This window comes from Sardina pilchardus, chromosome 14, assembly GCF_963854185.1.
Source record: "Sardina pilchardus chromosome 14, fSarPil1.1, whole genome shotgun sequence".
NCBI classification, from domain to species: domain Eukaryota; kingdom Metazoa; phylum Chordata; class Actinopteri; order Clupeiformes; family Clupeidae; genus Sardina; species Sardina pilchardus.
Window position 1 is genome coordinate 14,332,619 of NC_085007.1, and position 21,794 is coordinate 14,354,412.

Here is a 21,794-nt window from a genome sequence, read left to right on the forward strand (position 1 = left end):
ATTGTTATTAATTATATTATTCTTTTCTAGGGTGAAGGACTGCGCTCACCTGACGTGTGTGGCCAGGAGTGCAGCGCGCTGCTCCGGACGATGGCCTGGTCCACCTTACCCCCGGCGGGGTTGTCCACGTACTGCTGGCCCTGGACCAGCGCGTTGTAGCACTCCACGCAGGCGTCGCTGCCGTCGGCCCACAGGCGGTCGGCCGCCCAGCTCTGCAGCAGCGCCCCGCGCCGGCCGTGGCAGGAGCAGGCGGGCGACAGGTGCAGCGAGGAGAGCGACGCCAGCGGCTGCGAGCACTGCGCCTGCAGCTGCACCATCACCGCCGCCAGCGCGAACGACGACGAGGACGAAGACGACGAGGAGGAGGAGTCGCCCGCCTGCGTCAGCCGCTTGGACGTGTTTTTGGACGCGTTGGCGGGCGGCGGCGGCGGTTCGACGACGGGCAGCTCGCGGCGGCACAGCGCCAGTCGGCGCTCGGCGGCGCGGCCCACCTCCGAGCCGCGGCCGAAGATGTCCAGCTCGTCCTCGAGGAAGAGGCCCGAGCCGTGCGCCAGCCGTCGGTTGGCGATGGCGCTGAAGCCGCACATGCACCGGTACTGGTCCTCGCGCGTGGAGTCGGGGATGTAGACGCCCACGTCGGCGCCCTTGACGTTCATGTTGCACGCGCAGATGCAGCAGCTGTCGAAGTTGCGGTCCTTGAAGACGTCCAGCACCGAGTCGGACAGCAGCAGCACGGCGTAGAGGCTGTGGGCCTCGGGCAGCGCCAGGAACGACCCGCGGCCGCCCGCCATCCCGCCCTGCTCCACGGAGCTCAGCGGCAGGCTGGACGAGGCCGGCGTGGAGGCGGGCGAGCTGAGCTCCGTGCCGCCGCCCGTGGGCACCCCGCCCTCCTGCTTGACCGAGCCCTGGCCGCTGGCGTTGCCCGGGCCGCCGCGCGGGGTCCTCGGGGTGCGCGGCGTGGGCACGGAGAAGCGCGGCGTCGCCGGGGAGGGCGAGGGCTGGACTCCGCCGCCGGCCGTGCCCACGGACGCCACGCTCACCACGCTCATCTGCCCGTAGTCCTGCTCCAGCATGTTGTTCACACTGGGCACGTTGCTGCAGCAGAGCAGGACACAGTAAAGGTCAGTCAGTAATATAAAACGTAATATATATATATATTTTATATTTTACAATATAATATGCACAAGGTCATTGAGTGCAATGAACGAGCCACTTAAACAGGCAAAAAAAAAATCTATGTGTTATGATCCGTGACAGATGTATTTTCCCCTCAATTGCATATTATTAATATGTTACTTTGCCATCATAATAAACTTAACAACACTTGCATGGCTTTAATTGACCCCCTCACAAAGCTACTGCATATCATCAGACTTTGGTGACATCAATACTATCTCTAAACGGGTGAGCTGAGGGTAGCTAGTGTCGTCCCCTTAGAATTATACCGTTTTATCTACATGGTGAGCAATTCTGAGATATTGAGCTTCAAAGTCTTAGAATATCAGAGAGTTATACGGATAAGTGGAACAGACCTCTTTAGATATAATGTCCAAAAATGCATTCAACTACAAGAACCACCTCACCTTCTTAAAGTGTCACAGAATAAGAATATGTCAGTAACTCAATTTTGACAAAAAATGTCAGACAGAACCTTATAATTCTATCTACATTATCTCTTTAGAATTCTACTTCTAGGGGACGAAGTGAGGACCACAGGAAGAGAAAGTTTCAAGAAATTGTACTACACAGTCTGGCATCGCCAGTGCAAACAATCAGCACTAACAACACTCCACACAGAGTCCTACCCTAAGCTGAGACCCTTAAAGCCCCCAGCGCAGACCAAAGGACTGACAGGAAAAGCCCAAGTCTTCAGCCCCATTCTTCTCCTGTGCTTCTATAATACTCCTGACAACAGCAGGGCTTAATCTGAGGGAGGCTTTAGTTTGGCGGGACTACTTTCTGGAGCTACTTACACGTAGCCGTCCCTGATGAAGGGGGCCTGGGAGGGGAGGCTGTAGGGCTCCATCTTGGGCATGAGGGTCCAGGAGGGCCGGTAGTAGCAGCTGTCGGGGATCTTGAGGGGCGGCAGGCACTGGCTGGGCAGCGTCCGCAGCGGCGCGAACATGGAGCAGCCCATCTGCGGCTGGACGGGAGGGACGCGGTAGACAAACGAGAAGTCCTGCAGAGAGGGGGGGGAGCACAGGGGTGGAGTGGGGGGTGGGGGGTGGGGTTAGGTGGGGTTGGAGTGGGAAGACCTCAATGCAAACGGGAGTACTGCCGAGAGACACCAGGGCCAGGCCTGTGTCTGTGGGAGCACCAAAGGAGCTGGGCAATGATCTGTACTTAGCTGGAGCGCTCACTGAGAGGATTGAGTTATAAACTTCTACAGAAACAGCGCTTAAAGCAACACAGTGGAAGAAGCTTGGATTGACCCCTTAGCATCAATATTCAATAGCATTTGGCATTAAGACGGTACCCAGTTAATCATAAACGGGTTAAATAAAAGGGTCATGATCCTAGATAATCAACAACTCTATATGGTGTAAATATCAAGCAGTCTGGACATTTCTGTTGATTGCATTGTAATTGTTTGCAAAAGTGCAAAATAAGTGGCTAGGCCACTGCTGAAATGCTGTTCAAATAGCTATGCCATCTGTAAACCAAGTGGACTTAGCACAAAGGTCACCTGGGCATAAGGTCAGTACTCTAAATACTAAAGCACTTTTGGGTCAACTTCTCTTATGTTATACTGTATGTACTATATAAATACATTTACTTTAGTAGCTCATCATGTGGGCCCATCCACATAAAAATGACATCATGTAATGTGTCATCAAACTACTCAATGCCACCACTACGTCCACTGCCAGAGGTGGACATCTTGTTCTCAGAAAGTAAAAGTCCTGCCGTTAAGTGCATATCTGTACATGTTGTTCATACTACATAGCCATATTATTGTCTGCTCTTATAAGGCCACTGCTAAAACACTGCACATATTTAGATTTAATTTATATGACCGTAAACCACCTTCTGTAAACCAACTGTATGCTACTGTCTACACTGCACTACTGTAAATATCCTGTCTTGTCTATGCACCACCTGTCTATATTTTGTACATCACATTGCACTTTTCTGATTTTTGCATTTCATTGTATTTGTACAACAACAATAAAGTTGAATCTAATCTAATCTAATCTAATCTAATCTAATCTAATGTAATAAAGTGCACAAGTAGAAGACAAACACGGCAGGACTTTTACTGTCTGAACCTCGGGATGACCGCCTCTGCCCAGTGCGCTCACTTACTCGTATGTCCTCCGGTCGGGGGCTGGCCAGGCACTCCTCCACCTCCATCCTGAAGTCGGCCAGCTGGGTGGAGGCCATGGGGCCGAGCGGGTGGTCCAGGCCGGTGGAGGGCGGCGGGGGCTCCTGGCTGGGGGTGTCCCGGTAGCTCATGATGGGGGAGAAGGCCGGGTGCTGCTCCAGCGACGGCGGCGTGGGGAACATGCGCTGGAGGTCTGCTACTGCTGAATGGAGAGAGAGAGAGGGGGAGGGCAGAAAGGGAGAGAGAGAGAGAGATATAGAGAGAGAGAGGGGGGGAAGGAAAGATAGAGAGGGAAAGGGAGAGATAGAGAGAGAGAAAGAAAGAGAGAGAGAAAGAGAGTGATAGAGAGAAAGAAAGAACAAGACAGTGAGAGAGAGGAAGGGAGGAAAAGAAGGAGATGGAGAGAAAGAGGGAAAGAAAGAAAGAAGAGGAAGGAAGAGGAAATAGGGAAGGACAGACATAGAGAAGGAGAGGGGGAAGAGGGAAATATGATAAAGGCTCTGCTATAGCTTGAGGCTCTTTCAATATTCCTGCTCTCATGTGCAGACTTGTAGTGGGATCACATATAACCACGTGTGAATAGCATGCAAACAAAATCTATGGAGGGAGCAACACGAGTAATGTGAGAGAAAATGAGAAGAAACATCAGCCTGAGGACAGGAGGGACTCACTTGAAGGGTACGGCACTGCAACTCTCCCCTCTTTGCCCAGGGGGCGCTCTTCTGAGCCTGGGACCGCGGCCCGCGCTGACTGCTGGTTCGGGTGCGTTCCCTAAACAGGGGGGGGGGGGGTTAGGGGAAGATTTAAACACTCCAATCAGTTCAGCATAAAGCTACTCACTAGTCTGTGACACATGCATTCTCTAACTGTCTGAAATGAAAGGCCATAAACTAATTTATGACTTCTTACAAGAGCTAATACGAAGCACCATAAAAATACCGGAATGGCTTTAAAATGTCATATAATATTTTATGACAGGGACAATACTGAGGCATTTTTATCATTATAATTAAATTAGTGGTGAATTAATCACCCAGTGAAAATGGAAATAATATTTTTGCAAGTGTTTCATGCAATATTGCCTCATAATGCACCCAATTGACAGTGTGCCCCATTGCAAGTGAATGAAATAGCTTTGAGATACAGAACATTCCTTGGGGTGAGAGCTCTTTATCATTTCAAAGGGTTTGTTTCTTATCGCCCTTACAGCAACAACTGCAAGGAACCATGTTGTATAGTCCTACTATCTTTTGACCCTTTTAGATATAAAAGTATAATTCCCATAGAGAACTGTATAGCAAACTGAAACTCCTTACAACTCCCTGTGATCTCTTAATATGGATTAAGGGGGCAGCAATTCCTCTAACTGTGCTTCGACTTTGCTGCCAAACCCTTGATTATCCCTCATAACACACACACATTTACTCATTAATCCCTTTTCTGGAGTAATTAGATGTTTTCTGTTTCATGCACAGTGATGGTGTCCTCTGATACCGGCACGGTGGCAGAATCTTTCACTCTCTCTCTGTTTCTCTCTGTCTCTTTCTCTCTCTCTCTCTCTCTCTCTCTCTCTCTCTCTCTCTCTCTCTCACCCCTAGCTCATCCTCCTCCTCATCGAAGATGTTCTCCAGGTCGGAGTAGAGGACGACCAGGTCCGTTTCCCGGGTGAGTGGAGCGTTGGCTTTCGCTGCCGCGTCGTCTTGAGGTGATTCATCTAAAAGGGGTCGCCAAGGGAAACGAGAAGCGATTCAGACACAAGCGGGGGAGACAAATGGAGAGGAATTTGGTGCGGTGGTCGGGCGGACACGAGTCATTTACCGCCCCGCCATGCACGCCAGACGCCAGCGCCCCAGCGCCCCAGCGGGCATCCTCACCTGATTTGGGGGCACTGCTGAAGATGGACATGGCATCCTTCCCATCAGGCACTGCTCCGTTGGCATTCATCTCCTCTCCCTGCTCGGGACACAAATCGAGGAACCAATCAGAACAGCTCAGGACAATCGAGTAACCAATCGGATGGCGCGACGACAACAGGATGGCATGACTGATGTTCGGTCTACTAAGTCTGTTACTAAGTCGGGTTTCTCATTATGTGCAAAAATTACATTACATTTCAATGATATCAAACGAGAGACTCCAATGTATCTCCAAGCACTAGAAGAGCTTTAAAAGAAGTTTTTTTAATCAATGTCAACTTAATAATGTATTATAATTTAGTCCCTCTGCTTGAACTGGCACAGCACAGCACAGCACTGTCAATATCAATACGTATTTGATTTCAACTCCCACTGAGCACATGTGGAACTGAAATGTACATATTAACTCAACTGCAGCTACTTACAGGAATGATGAATACACGTGTCGGCTAAATGATTCATGTCGAGAAGTATTCAATAATCATGCAGTGGAATTAAATAATAATGGCAGCGAACCAGAAGATGCCTGAAATCTAATCAAACAAATCAAAACATCTAAATGAAACATGCGCAAATGGAGTTAGTGAGTTAGCAACTTCCTGCCACAGGCGCCGGGCAGGAAGCGGAGTCAGGAAGCGGCCCGGCGGAACAGACCTTGCTCTTGCGGTTGGGGTCTCGGCCCTGGCCCTTGAGCCGCTTGGAGGTGGGGAAGCTGTACTCGATGTCGCCCTCCTTGAAGTCGTAGGGGTCGTCGGCGGGGTCGCCGGCCAGCATCTCCACGCCGACGCCGGGCTGCTGCAGGAGGCCCAGCGTGCTGATGTGCTCCTTGACTCGCTCCTCGCTCAACTTAAAGCGCTTATGCGTCTGTGTGAACAGCCTGCGGAGCGTCCAGGGAACGGTGAAGGGAGAGGGAGCGGGAGAGGGAGAGGGAGAGGGGAGAGATGAGGGCGATTAAAGCCAGAGTGCATAGCGTGAGCTTTTATGGCCATACTGTGTATTAGGCCGCCGTCTTTATAGCGCCACTGGACTATTAAGCAGAGTGTATCATTGTGAATAACGAAAGAATAAAGAAACATGTCGCAGTATTTTCTCTTTTTTTGCCATTATAATCTGGTGCTACGTACCGATCCTTCATTTTGATGAGCTATAATGTAACGAGTGTGATATGTTTAAAGTGATTTTTTTTCTCTGTTTTTTTCAGTCAGACAGGTACACTGGTCTGAGATTAACAGGTAGTGGGTAATCTATGTACAGTATGTGCAAACATTAGCAGGCATACAGCACAGCTTCAAATTCACCAGGGAACAAATTTACACTGTAAAGTGTTCCAACCCTTCATACCCTACAGAGTTAGTTAATCCCCATGTGAATGTGAATTAGACATCTCAATCTCTATTAAACATGTACTGTAGCACAGTTCCATTGGCAACAGTGAACTACTCCATGTGTGTGTGTGTATATGAGTATGTGTGTCTGTGGTTGCGTAATATAGAACCTCTTTCTTCAAAAAAAAAGCTACACTCTTAATGTTAACCAACGTTTCAATTTGATATTCCCATCCCAGCTATCCACTGAGATTTCAGAGAGTGCTTCAGCAAATGGCTACATCCCTGGAGTATGCTGAGTGTGTGTGTGCTTCAGCGAGTGATTATATGGAATAAAGCGGTGGAAATCTGGAGGGACTCTGGCTGAGATGCACAGACACACTTACAGATAAAGTTATTAATGCCATACATGAACTAATATTAGTCAGTGCATGAATTAACACGGACAAAACCATTTATTATTACAGTGCATGAAAATGCACTGTACTGTTATTCCAAGTCTTCTTCCGCAACTTCTTCTTATTATTCTTCTTCTAACGCACGCAATTCAGCTTGAACCGTTTAACGTAGAAACTTCATTCAAACTTTGTTGCGTAGGTCTTGCTTATGCCATGTGTGCTTTGTATTTTTCAACTTTGTAACTTTTATACTTTTTAAACTATTAGTTAAAAACTATTACAATTTCCCCCATAGACTTAACATTGCTCATTATGACATCACGGCAGCAATTAGAATGTTACGCCAGGTGGCCAGTCCAGGTGCAGCAGCTCTCTCTCTCTCTCAGGCTACATACACTGGCTCTCTTAAGACTAGCCAGTTAAATTGATAAGACCTGTATCTGTATCCACTACTCTCAGTAGAGAGCTGTGTCTCTCCAGTCTACAAGAATATAAGGCACATTCCATCCAACTTTCTATCCATTCATCTTCTTCAGACCATTCACTCATCCACCCATTAAACTGTCTATCAACATCTATTAAACAATCTGCCTATCAACATCCATTAAACTCTCTGTCTATCAACATTAATTAGACTATCTACATTCAACTTTTAAATGATTTACTCTGTCTCAGGCTTTAAGCACACTCTCTCTTAAGACTAGCCAGTTAAATTGATTACACCTGTATCAACTACTCTCAGAGAGCTGTATCAGTGTCTCTCTTAACAAGAATATAAGGCACATTCCATCCAACCTTCTATCCATTCATCTTCTTCAGACCATTCACTCATCCACCCATTAAACTGTCAATCAATATCTATTAAACAATCTGCCTATCAACATCCATTAAACATTCTGTCTATCAACATTAATTAGACTATCTACATACAACTTTCAAAGTATTTACTGTGGGTGCCTCTCAAGCAGCGTTTATATGTCCTCCCTCGCTCCTCGATCCTCAATGATCTACATAAAGAAAGATAGAAGAAGGGCTAGACTATCCCATTGTTGCCGCTCCATCATTCTTTATGTAGATCAGTGAGGATCGAGGAGCGAGAGAGGACGCGTAAACGCTATATGAGAGGCACCTTCTGTCTCAGGCTTTAAGCATACAATCTCATTTAGACTACAGATTCTGTTTCACTACTTCCTCTGTCCACAACTGTTTCAAAATAAAGGTCCTCACTGCAATAATACACTATTAAATCATTTAACCATTGTAACTACTCAACTATTTAACTGTTCAACCATTCCAACTGTCAGTTATCAACTATGCCTCCAGTCAACTACACGAAACCTCCATGTACCTAGCAATCAACATACCAACCATTAAAATTAAGCGTTTATGACCGTTTCCATAGCAACCAACATGATTATGCTGCAGTAACTTCTTGCTTCCTGATAGTGGCCACCATGGATACCCTAGCAACAAATGTTTCAAAATAAAAGTCCTCACTAGCAAGTTAGCTAGTTAGCATGGTTAGCATAGTTAACATTGTTAGCATAGTTAGCATTTTTAGCATAACTGCAAAAAACATCTAACTAAGTTAGCTAATCAACCTGGTTAGCATTGTTAGCAATTTTAGCATTGTTAGCATAGTTAGCATTTTTAGCATTATTGCTAGAAATCATCAGTTAAGTTAGCTAATCAACCTGGTTAGCATTGTTAGTTTAAGTTAGCATTGTTACCATAGTTAGCATTGCTAGCATAGTTAGCATTTTTAGCATAACTGCTAGAAATCATTAGCTAAGTTAGCTAATCAACCTGGTTAACACTGTGAGCATAGTTAGCATAGTTAACATTTTTACCATTACTGCATGAAATCAGTAGCTAAGTTAACCAATCAACCTGGTTATCATTGTTACCATAGTTAACATTTTAACATGAATAGAAATCAGCAAATCAAAATGTTTCAGCTTTAAACTGTCTACCTTCACACTATCAACTCTCTGTAAACTATGCAACCACCATATTTACCCTAGCTACACCTTAGTAACCATATCTACATTATCTATCTATTTTTGCATTTCATGCACTGGTAATTCCTTGGAATTGCATTTCTAGTTGTACATATTATTGTTTTAAGTGGAGGTTTCCGGTTTGTCCGTATTACCTAATGAACTGTTCCACATCAGTAACTCTCAACAAACATGAGTCGATATGAAATTCAAAATGAACAATCCATTAACTTCAATAATAACAATTATCAACTTATATCCTACCAAATTCTGTTACTCAAACATATATCTAATAATGTAGTTAATGAATTATAAGGGTCCACTGCTCCATTTAATGAATGTAAATCACTGGGACCATAATGCAATTAATGTCTTAATGCCATGTCTGCACTGTATTTTTTGTACATGTCTGTGTGTTACAGTCGTCTTTAGTCTAGTCAGTAACTGACAGAGAGAACGTATGTGAATGTAAATGTGTGTGTGTGTGTGTGTGTGTGTGTGTGTCTCACCTTTTCAGCGCCATGCCCTCTGCGGCCGTGTCGGTCTTGCTCTCGACCCTCTCGGCGCTGGGCAGATCGGGCGTTCTCAAGTCGCTCCGCTCCACGCAGGGGGTCTTGTAACCCTTCCACCAGCCCCCTCCGCCGCCCGCGTCTCTGGGCCCCAGCGGGGGCGCGTACAGGGCCGTCTCGCTCACCTCCATGGGCCCCCCCATGGGCCCCCCCATCGGGCCCTCCTGGCACTGCGGCAGGCTGGCGGACACGTCCAGCGCCTCGGGGTCCTGCTGCCCCCGCGGGTGGGGGCTCAGCGTCGGGGGCAGCGGGGAGATGGGCGAGTGCATGAGCGACTCGGCCGTCCCCTTGCGCATGGACGACAGCGGCTTGGGCGGGTACTTGTTGCACCCGGGCAGGGCCTCTAAGGGGGCCTCCAGCGGGACCAAGCCCAGCTGAGGGCCCCCTTGCTGGGCTTCGTGGTCGGGGCACGTGGGCCCCTGGCTGGCGGAGACCCGGTGGTGGAAGGGGGTGACGGTGGGCCGCTTGGCCTGCTTGTCCGACTTGTCCGGCTTGTCGGCCACCTTGTGCTTGGACGGAGGAGGCGCGGGCGGGGGCAAGGCCGGCAGCGAGCAGGAGGACGGGGTGGAGGAGTTGGAGGTGGCGGAGGAAGAGGAGGAGGAGGAGGAGGAGGAGGAGGAGGTGGTGGTGGAAGAGGGGACGGCGTTGGCACCGGGCGCGGTGCTGGCAGATGCTGAGCTGGCCTGCTGCTGCTTCTGCTGCTTTAACCTTGAAGGACCAAAACAAGCAGAGAGAGAGAGAGAAAATGTGTGTGTGTGTGTGTGTGTGTGTGAGAGAGAGAGAGAGAGAGGGAGAGAGCCAGAGAGAGAGAGATAGAGAGAGAGTGTGTGTGTGTGTGTGTGTGAGAGAGAGAGAGAGAAAGAGAGAGTGAGAGATAGTGAGAAAGTGAGTGAGAGAGCCAGTGAGAGAGAGATAGAGAGTGTGTGTGAGAGAGAAGGAGAGTGAGAAAGAGAAAGAGGGGAAGCAAGAAAACAGGATTGTTTCCAGATATCCAGCAAACAAAGCCAAGAGAAGATTGATAATTAAGGTCAAGCCGCTGTCTGGACTGTACTGTCAGGTAATGCAATTAACACCAGCCCTCAAACAGCTTATTATATGCACACCACTCTTCACACAACAATTAAACTCAAATTACACAGCTGTTAATTAAACTATGCCAATAAACCACAAGGGCACAAAAGATATATTAACTAACATTCTCCTACTGCCATATACTTTTAAACATTACACAATATATATGATGTACTGTATGCAAATAAAGGGGAAAATGGCAGGATTGCACAATTACTTAGTTACTACTACTGTACTAGTACCTGTGGTCTGAGACAGAACGACAGGAAAAACACTCTGATTGCAAATGGCCAGGAGAGGCTCTGTGTGTGTGTGTGTGTGTGTGTGTGTGTGTGTCTGTGTGAGCCATCTGCTTTCCCTCTCCCTCAACAATTTCACTGTTGCTGGGGAGCATTGCATTGCAGCGGCATCACCAACCCGGAGCGGCACCACCACCGCGGTGGCATCGTCAGCCGTGACGGCTGTGAGGCGATGCCACCCGAGCTCTCATTAAAGACACAGGGGCCACGCGCGGGCAGGATAATGGGCGCGCGGAGGTGCCAACCTGGAACAGCTGCAGGCCACTCTCTCCCCGGGGCTGGTGAAGTCCCATGTGGCCGCCGTTGCCGCTGCCGCTGCCGTTGCCGGGGCGCCACCGCTTGGCACGGGCTCCTTGGCGGGCGGCGCCACAGCCGACACCACGCCGCTAGACAGACTGGCCCTGAGGGCAGAGAGAGAGAGGGAGACGAGTGACAGGGGTGCCAGAACCCGCTGCCAATCAGAGACGTGCCCACGTCTCACACACACACACACACACATATAAACACAGACATACACAGACATACACACACACACACACACACACACACACACACACACACACACACACACACACGCATACACACACATACACACAGATATAAACACAGACATACACACACACACACACACACACGTATAAATGCAGACAGACACACCCACCCACACACACATATGTATAAACACAGACATACACACAGACAAACCAACACACAGATACACACACACTCACACACATATACAAACACACACACACACACACACACACACACACACACAACTCAAAGCAATAACACTGCGGTGACACCAGTGTCAAAACACACCATAATACTCTAACAAGCTTCCAGAGACAAAATGTATTTTTCCGGCTTGTCTTTTTTAAGTGAAATATCCCCACTGTGTAGAGACTTGTTGCAGAAAGGAACACTGCCTCAATGTGAAAGGAATGGTCTTGCAACGTATTCATTTACACCAAGAATCCATTAAAAACCTTATTTACATGACCACAAGTAATCATAAGAGCTAATCACCTATTTTGCAACTGCTACTTTATTTCAACACATGGAGGTAAAGTGAGAAATGTTTTATAGCTAATTTGCACCAATGCTAATTATCATTTATGGTCCGTTAATGCATGTGATCATGGCTTGTTAACATTAAATGCAGAAATGAGCATCCTTCAGAAGGGCGAATAAACACGCCTGAAGTATGAATATGAAGACCCAGAAATGCACTCCATGTAAAAACGTTGGGAGTCTTCTATTTCATTCTCACAATTTCACTTTGCTGATATGTCTACTATTTTATTTATAGGCTGCTATATCTTGAAAGCCATATCACCACTTTACAACTATTGATCTGTTTATAGTGTTTCTTTACAACTTGGTCAATCTATTATTATATGCTATCTCCATCCAGTCCTTGTAGTTTAGCCGCCACTGAGTGCAAAGCAGCAGTCAACCAGTGCAACAACGGTGCTCTTACAGTACATTATTTTTGTTGATATTGTTATTGTTATTATTATTATTATTATTATTAACTGCAGCAACAGTAGCATAGTCAAATGTGGAAGCAGTAGTTGCTAATACTGTGTGTCAAGTTGTAGCGCAAGCAGTAGTTGTTTTAATATTGTTGTTACTGTTGTATCATAAAACTGTGTGTTCTTACACTAGCGTCAAACTGTTATCTGTCATCATTAACATCAACATGCATGTTTGTGTTGCTCAGGCTTAGTTGTATCATAAACGTGTGTTTTCTTGTACTAGTGCCAAGCTCTTATCTGTAGCCTTTAACACCATGCATGTTTGTGCAGCTCAGGCTTGTATCATAAAAGTGTGTGTTCTTACACTAGTGTCAAACTGTCATCTGTCATCTGTAACACCATAGGTGTTAACATTGGTATGCATGTTTGTGTAGCATGGGCTTGTATCATAAAAGTGTGTGTTCTTACACAAACTGTCATCTGTCATCTTTAACACCATTGGTGTTGATATGCATGTGTGTGTAGCTCGGGCTTACTTGCGCTGTAGCTGGTTCAGGTAGCACTCCTTCCAGGCCTGATGGACCATCTGATTGGTCAGTTTTTTCCCAGAGTGCTTTGGGCTGAGGGTCATGCAGCCCTCCTGGCTGCTAACACTGGACACCGCTGTCTGAAAGCCACTATCACCTAGGCAACAAACAAAACATGGATACATGTCAAAGAGGGGACGGGAGAGAAAAAGAGTGAAGAAATCAAAAGGAGGAGAAGAGATAGAAGATAGAAGAGGGGCAAAGAAAAGAGAGGAGAAGAAAAACAGAGGAGAAGAGAGAGGAGAGGAGACCACATCAAAAGATTTCTTTGAACATGCTTCAAAAGTTGATTCTGATATGATTCCATCTCCCCAACCCTGACTGCAATAAATCACATTAAGGAGAGAGCCACTGAACTTGACAAACAACTCTTTAAAAGATGGCCGCCAGGCCCTCTGGCACCATTCATCTTAATTCCCACTCTTTCCCTCTCTCAACACTGAAGCCTTTGATTGGGCGATAATTAAGACATTGAGGACACTATTCCGCAACAGCCTGCTTCAAACCCCACAGACAGCCGTCTGCCTCCAGCCCCGTTCTCCACCAGCAGTACTAGCGCAAATTAAAGGAGCAGCTCGCTGCTACCGCCATAGTCTAGCCCCACGAGGCCACGCAGAGCCATATTAAATTACAAACAGATTAGGATTGCGTTCCTTTCGTTCGCTCTGTCTGGGCGTGGATTACATGCCGGCTTTGTGCTTTTTTTGTGTGTGTGTGTGTGTGTGTGTGTGTGTGTGTGTGTTGGGATAAGGGGTTGAATCAGGCCACGGGGTTATCGCTTGCTTGGGAACCTGCTGAGGAGGAAGATGAGGATGAGGAGGAAGAGGTGCTACTAGGGCTGTGGGTCATTATAAGAATCAATGGAGGGAAATGAGGTCATTAGAGCAGCCCCACCGAGGGCAAATGAGTCGAGAGTAATCGGGTTGAGAGCGCCGCTGATTACTGTATAGGAGGATGGTCACTGCTAGCCCACCAGGGCTAACGCGCATGATTTATAGATTTTACACTACAGGGGCACATTTGGATGCCTCACGAACAAGGCAGGCCATACAAAAAGAAACGCGCTTAATGCGGTCACATAATGGCCTAATAATATTTCGGCGGACTAGCCGCTAGGTTTGCAGTCGATTGCGAACCGCTCGCTGTTCTTCGCAGCTTTCACGGGGTTCACGTGCGGCGCAAAGTGGTTTTTTTTTCCGGTTCAACCAGACTCCGTGCCGGTGCTGCAGAGGAGGCTGCCGGCAACATTGATCCCGAGCGTCCGTCTAGCCTGCGCTCATTGACTTTCTGCTTCCGGTCTAAATGGATCTGGCGACAGCTCGGGAGAGGCGGCGGAGAGAGAGGCCAGCAGACGGCTGGGCTGACCCCCGCGAGTCTGATGGGCTTCTGGCAGGGGGACTAACGGCTGAGGTGGGAGCGCTGATGGGGGATGTTCTTGAATGTGTGTTTGTTCGTGTGTGTGGTGTGTGTGTGGGGGGGGGGGGAGCAGTCAGGTGAGTATGTGGAAGTGAGGGTGGGGCATAACTGAGGCTGAAGAGTTTGTTGTAGGAGGGGCGAGGAACTCATTTATGGTGGAGACATGAATCTGAGTTCATATGGACCTGACCAGGACTAGCCTGTGATGAGTGAAGGGGCATGTACCTGAGCATCGTTGTGGTGTAGGGGTGCGTACTTGAGCATCGTTGTGGTGTAGGGGTGCATACCCAAGCATGGCTGGGATGTAGGGGTGCGCACCTGAGCATGGCTGGGGTGTGGGGGTGCGTACCTGAGCATGGCATAGGTGGGTAGGAGTGCGTACCTGAGCATGGTTGTGGTGTTGGGCTGCGTACCCAAGCATGGCTGGGGTGTGGGGCTGCGTACCCAAGCATGGCTGGGGTGTGGGGGTGCGTACCCAAGCATGGCTGGGGTGTGGGGCTGCGTACCCAAGCATGGCTGGGGTGTGGGGGTGCGTACCCAAGCATGGCTGGGGTGTGGGGGTGCGTACCTGAGTATGGCTGTGGATTTGGGGTGTGTACCCGAGCATGGCATAGGTGTGTAGGAGTGCATACCTGAGCATGGCTGGGGTGTGCAGGTGTGTACCTGAGAATGGCATAGGTGTGTGGGGGTGCGTACCTGAGCATGGCTGTTCGGGCGACGTGGGTGGGGTGAGCGGGATGCCGCAGCCGGACGGGTCTCTGGAGGCGCCCTGGCTGCCCGGGGCCGAGGGGGGCTGCTCCGCGGGCAGGTCGCTCTGGGCGATGAGCACAAAGGCTGCTGGGTAAATCATTCTCACGCCGCCTTAGAGGAAAAGAAAAAAACACACCCTCAATAAATACACACTCAACACTAAAAAAACATACACACTCAACACTAAAAAAACACACACACTCAACGCAGATCAGCACAAACTACAGCAACAGACAACAAGACAAATGTTCTTTCTATCCACTGCCATCACCCATACATCTGTGCTCTGAGAAAATCCCGGTTTGGGCAAATGTATCCAGCCTCAGTATTTTTTGCTGATCATCTCGATTTGCCAGTTAGCACAATTATTGAACTTGGGCTGGAACTAATGACTGAAATGAACTGGCTGAGAGAGATAACAACATGCACCTCCCCTCTGCTCAGACCAAAGCCCCCATCCATTCCCATCACAGTCAATGAAGACATTATTAATTTATTGTGATTTATATGCAAGGTTTGCATTTGTGCATTTGTTTGATGTGTCAACATGTGTAATGGCAGCTGAACCAGCAATGTGTTAATAACACCGTTTGATACTCTGGAATGATATACGATTGCTATGTTGTATGTTGCCTATACTAAACAAATGTGGACTATTTTTCCAAAAGAGATACATGTAAATGTTACTGCCGTGGTGTTAAAACCACCAAGGTGTTCCATACTCTAGTACAAATAATGATATACGCAAACATTCATTATTTTAAAGTATAGCTCAACGAGACAAAATATAAAGTCTTTTCAGATGTACAGTATGCATGCAAATGTTGTTATAACGTATGCAGACAGCACACGGGTCCAGCCTCTGTGCTCCGGCTGGTGTCCAGGGGCTCGAGCGCAACCCTCCTCCCCAGACGAGGGGCGGATCAATGGGAGAAGGTCGGCGGGTCAATGCAGGTGATTAGAATGTGCTGGGTGTCACTGTGCTGAGCTTTCCCAGCTCGCTTGGCTTCCTATGCGTCAGGGCTGGTCAATATGGACCACCACAGCCCACCCCCCCCGTCCCCCCCCCCCGAGCCCTGACTCCAACTGAGACCTGCCAAACCCACGAGACACTGTCTGGATCATTTATTTTCCCGCCCACACATACAGACACCCTGGCAAACACACAAACACATACACACATAATATAAACACACATACATGGGCTTATATTCGCACATCACACATACTGCATACATATACGTTGCAGTTACGTGCGGAGATGCACACACACACTCACACACACTACTTACTTCCCATTAAATTAACAGGGTGTGGAAAGGGCATTACATGGATGTTTCCCCTCTCTTCTCTTGGTTTACTTTTCTCTTCAGTAAGTTCACTAAAAGGAATGTCTTTGCTATTTTCTGCATTGCACACACACGCACACACATACACACACAGCGCACACACACTGTTGAGCTTCACTTGCTTTTCATAAACCTATAATTCAGCGTGAACAGGAGATTCTATGCATTTCTTCTGTGACTGTTTCACTCACTCACTTTCTCTCTCTCTCTCTCTCTGCCTGTCTCTTCATCTCTCTCTCTCTTCTTCTACAGGGGTCACTCACCTACGATGACCTCGACGGCGGCGTGGCCGTGGAGGTCGTAGTTGAGGTCGGTGGTCTGGTCGGCGGGCTCGGGCTTGGGCTCGGGGCTCCGGCGGCGCAGCACGGTGGGGTAGAAGTGGCTCCACTCCTCCATCAGCTTCCTCACCGCCGGCTCGCTCATCTTATACGTCTGACCCGTCAGCGTGCCGCACAGCCCGTACGGACTCAGGATCACTGCCCAGGGAGAGAGAGAGAGAGGGAGAGAGAGAGAGACAGAGAGAGAGAGAGAGAGACATAGAGAGATAGAGACAGAGATAGAGACAGAGACAGAGAGACAGAGACAGAATTAATATTTATAAAATACAGACCACCATTCATTTATTTTCTGTCTACAGCAGGCATTGGCATTAACATCCACATTATGAACGAGCCAGGTTTGGGAGTATAAATCACCTCAGTATTTATTACCAACTGTTTGGATTCCGCAATTAGCACAATTATTGGATGTCGGCAACTAATGATTGAAATGTACTGAGGGAGAGAGGAATAGAGAGAGAGGGAGGGAGAGAGAGAGAGAGAGTATAGGAAAAGAAGAGAAAGGTAGAGACAAAGTAATCTTGCACAGGGCTTTAGGAGTTCAGGGCCAGATGGATAAGCTGGGCACTGATGTGGTCTTATGGGTAATGCAGTTTGTTATGGAGTTGTGTTTACCTTGAACAGGGGTATGGGCCAGGTGTATGTACTGGGCACGGATGTGGTCTTGTGGGTAATGTAGTTTGTAGTTTGTTATGGATTTGTATTTACCTTGCACAGGACTGGATGAGGTCTGAGCCAGGGGGTATATGCTGGGCACTGATGTGGTCTTATGGGTAATGTAGTTTGTAGCTTGTTGTGGAGTTGTATTTACCTTGCACAGGGCTGGATGAGGTCTGGGCCAGGGGGTATATGCTGGGCACTGATGTGGTCTTATGGGTAATGTAGTTTGTAGCTTGTTATGGAGTTGTATTTACCTTGCACAGGGCTGGATGAGGTCTGGGCCAGGGGGTATATATGCTGGGCACTGATGTGGTCTTATAGGTAATGTAGTTTGTAGCTTGTTATGGAGTTGTATTTACCTTGCACAGGGCTGGATGAGGTCTGGGCCAGGTGGATGTGCTGGGCACTGATGTGGTCTTATGGGTAATGTAGTTTTCAGTTTGTAATGGAGTTGTATTTACCTTGCACAGGGCTGGATGAGGTCTGGGCCAGGTGGATGTGCTGGGCACTGATATGGTAGGCTGGCTGATGCTGGGCGATCTCCACACTGGTGCACACATTACTCTCACCGTGCAGGAAGAACGTAAATGCACATGACAAGTGCTCGCTGTGAAAGAAAGAGAGAACGCAACACCTCAGCGTTACAAACACACTCACACACCTTCAAACAGATTTTCAAAGTATACTTTCTCTCCATTGATGGGATAATTTTTTTTTTCTCCAGAATACATGCTTGCTGACATAGTAGGCTCATTCCCTTAACACCATGTCTGAGGTCCTCCACATAAAAGATCAAGCTGAACGTTTAAGGCACACTTGCTTGTCAAAACATCTCCACATCAAAGGATTGAGTGTAAGCAAGAAATTCACAGAGGATGTTTTAGCATTTTCATAAAATGTTCAGAGTAGAACTATAAAAGCTCAAGTACAGTACATAAACTTTTCAGGTCTATTTGCACAGAACTGTTCTATTCCCTACATCACATGATGCAAATAATGGTAATAATCTTACAATCACAATAGCAATGTGAAATCATTTTATCAGTAAATGTACCCATTATAGCAATTAGACAGAATAAATTATATAAACAATGTTGATATTGCTGTGTGAAACCATTTACAGCGATACACACAACCCATTTCAGTGATCTCTAATTCTCTCTAATTCTCTCATCTCTTTCAAACTGGAAAACAAAACAGACTTAAGTTTATAGCGCATTTCCAGACGGAGCCCAACTTGAAAAGGCAACAAAAAGTGCCGTTTTAAATCACATTTGAGCAGTCCTAAATGGTTTATGAGTGCTCAATAATAATTTATGGCGCCGGGGAAACAGAGGGAGGAGGATCGGGGCGAGGGGGGCAGAGTCGGCCTGTAGAGGGCGCTGCCGTAGCAACAGCGGAGGCCAAGTGCTGTGGCACATAAACATTCCTTCAGCTCACCAAGAAAAACAGAACACTGGAGTCATAACAGTGGTCTATTTCCCCGTACGTAAACACACACACACACACACACACACACTTACACCCACACACACACACTCACACCACAAGTACACACAGAGAGAAGTACACACATAGAATCATATGCATAAAGGCACACACACAGAGGATAACACACACACACACACGTACAGAGGTGTGCAAACACACACACACACACACACACACATACACACACACACACACACACACACACACACACACTCCTATACACACAGAAAGGGACACACACGTACACACACACACACACACACACACACACACACACACACACACTCCTATACACACAGAGGGACACACACACTCACACTTCCTATACACACAGAAAGGGAGACACACACACACACACTCACAAACACACACATACACAAACTCCTACACACACACAGACACACAGACACACACACATACAGTACACACACACACACACACACACACACACACTTCACAGTGCTCTCGCTGCATTAGGCTGCTGCTGGCTTCCTCTACTCCACCTCACATTTAAATAATTCAGATCACAATGGCGCATGAGTCTGGGGAAAATATATATATATATATTCTTTTCGACACTCCTCTCTCTCTCTCTCTCTCTCTCTCTCTATCTCTCTCACTCTCTATCTATCGCTCTCTCTCTCTCTCATCTCCACCCTCTCTTGACTGCCTCATAATGCCATATGAAGAACTATTTATAGTCGTGAGGGGCGCCTATGGGGGATAGTCTCTCTCCTAGTCAAAGGCACCAGGCTGCCCCACCGTACACACACACACATACACACATACACACACACACACACGCACAAGCAATAGCAACCTGATTCAGCCTTAGCCCTGAGTCTATGAAAAGCATGCTTTGTTGTCTGTGACTGCCTCTCTTTAACCGACTGCATGGATGAACAGTGGGGTCTCTTTCTACATGACTGAGTACGAGGCTGTCTGCAAGATGGGACAATACAATAAAAAAAAAATCAAGCATGGGGAAATGCATAATAACCCAGGCACACAATAGATCCTCCAAGGGCACTAATGATCGTGATAACTGACTTCATTTCCCAGAATCCTCTCCTTCCTCATTTTTTTTGCAGCTTCCACTTCCTTATTTCTACACCAATACCCTCAAGAGCACAGAGAAGAGAAGAGAGAGAAAAGAGAAGAGGCGTCACTGAATCTCTTCATGGGATTACCTCCTCATTTACACCCTCCCCCCCCCCCTCCACACACACACACACACACACACACACACACACACACACACACACACACCCTCTTTCGATCATCAACCACATCAAGAAACCCAAATGAGAAATTAACCACAAGTGGTGCTCTCGGAAAAGTCAGCACCAACTTAACACCATTTTAATATTCCAAAGAGGGTTGTCATTAAGTGCTCTCGGGGAGATAATCGACGTGTCCAGTCCCACACTGTAATTTCATCATGGCCTTGCGTGTGTGTGACGCGAGCCCCTCATCTTAAGAGCAGCACGAGCCAAGTTTCTGGTTTACTCCAAAGTTCCTATTTCTGGCACAGCTGACTCCATTCATTCTATGGGCCAGTAGCTATTTGGGGCTTCCAACAACTATGGCCATATCTTTTTATTAGGTCAGCACGGAAAGAGAGAGAGGTGGGGAGAGAGTGAGAGAGGGAAAAAGAGAGAGGGGAAGGGAGGGAGGGAGAGAAAGAGGCTTCTGATATGGCTCGACGCGTGAGCCTGGCAGAGGTGAAGGAATCTCCACCCTCTCACACACTCATGTCTCACTCAGCACCTCTTATGACTGTCAGTCACCTGCCGAGACAGAACCTCGAGCGAAAGGGAACAGCTGGCCCACAGAGCCGGCCCTACGCTGGCCCTACTCTGGCCCTGTTCTGTTGCCCATCTGCTCAATCAGGTTCAATCATTGCAACGATGCTTAGTTTTATACACTGGTGACATTACCACTGATCTTAAATTCACCTCCTAATTGTATTTCAGACACATTGGAGCAAACTCTGCAGCTAGAGCAAAAGCTTTTTTGGTAAAATGCTTCATCAGTCAATTGAAAGCGTACGCATTCTTTTTAAGCCTGGGGTTTTTATTTTGCGTCTCTCTTTACTCGATGACCCTGGTCCGAGTCTCTCAGATCTGAGGAAGCACAGGGGCAGCAGCAAAGATAGCCAGACCGAGAGAAAGTCTGCGAAAATGACCCCTCAAGTCTCCAATAACCCTCGACCCAAACAGAAGTGCTTTCCTTCCAGGAAAAAGCTATCTAAGTCAGTTGTGAAAATAGAGTTTTTAAAAAGCGAGTTGATGAACAACGAGCGAGAGAAAGAGAGGAAACGAGAGAGAGAGAGAGAGAGAGAGATAGAGACAGAGAGAAAGAGAGAGAGAAATAACTTGTGCTGCCGTTTGTTTTGACAGACTCGTCAATTAGGGGCGAGACGAGAGAGACAAGCCCTTAGATCTCCAGATCTCTATCGGCGGCCCCACACGAGCAATCAGCGATTGGTGTCTGTGCGAGTGTGTGTGTGTGTGTGTGTGTGTGTGTGTGCTTGGGGGGGGGGGGGCAATGATGGAGATCGCTGCTGTGAAGCAAGGGAGTCTTTGTTTCGCGACTGTGTGTGTGTGAGTATATCTTGTGCAATTGCAAATGTTTCCTCTCTCCTCTTTTCTACCGTATGCATTGTCTCCATCTTTGTCTCCTCTCTCCTCTTCTTTTCTACCGTATGCATTCTCTCTCTTTTTCCCCCTCTCCTTTTCTTCTCTACAATATGCATTCTCTGTCTTTCTCTCCCCTCTCTTCTTCTCTTCCGTAATAGCATTCTCTCTATCTTTCTC

At 47.5% G+C, this 21,794-nt stretch overlaps 1 protein-coding gene across 2 annotated transcripts in view; it reads right to left on the reverse strand.

Annotated features, from left to right (window-relative positions):
- The window catches only part of LOC134100577 (mediator of RNA polymerase II transcription subunit 13-like), a 107,805-nt gene that overhangs the window by 15,741 nt on the left and 70,270 nt on the right, over positions 1-21,794 (reverse strand). The window contains exons 5-17 of one of the 2 annotated variants that reach the window (XM_062553838.1): positions 17,946-18,091; positions 16,750-16,962; positions 15,084-15,248; positions 12,921-13,068; positions 11,149-11,304; positions 9,474-10,241; positions 5,896-6,118; positions 5,200-5,278; positions 4,918-5,039; positions 3,997-4,096; positions 3,307-3,524; positions 1,974-2,179; positions 50-1,095 (exon numbers count right to left, since the gene is read on the reverse strand). In XM_062553838.1, coding sequence (XP_062409822.1) covers positions 50-1,095; positions 1,974-2,179; positions 3,307-3,524; positions 3,997-4,096; positions 4,918-5,039; positions 5,200-5,278; positions 5,896-6,118; positions 9,474-10,241; positions 11,149-11,304; positions 12,921-13,068; positions 15,084-15,248; positions 16,750-16,962; positions 17,946-18,091 — 3,590 coding nt within the window. Of the gene's footprint in view, positions 1-49; positions 1,096-1,973; positions 2,180-3,306; positions 3,528-3,996; positions 4,097-4,917; positions 5,040-5,199; positions 5,279-5,895; positions 6,119-9,473; positions 10,242-11,148; positions 11,305-12,920; positions 13,069-15,083; positions 15,249-16,749; positions 16,963-17,945; positions 18,092-21,794 lie in introns of both variants that reach the window. The other variant, XM_062553837.1, reaches the window with a different exon arrangement.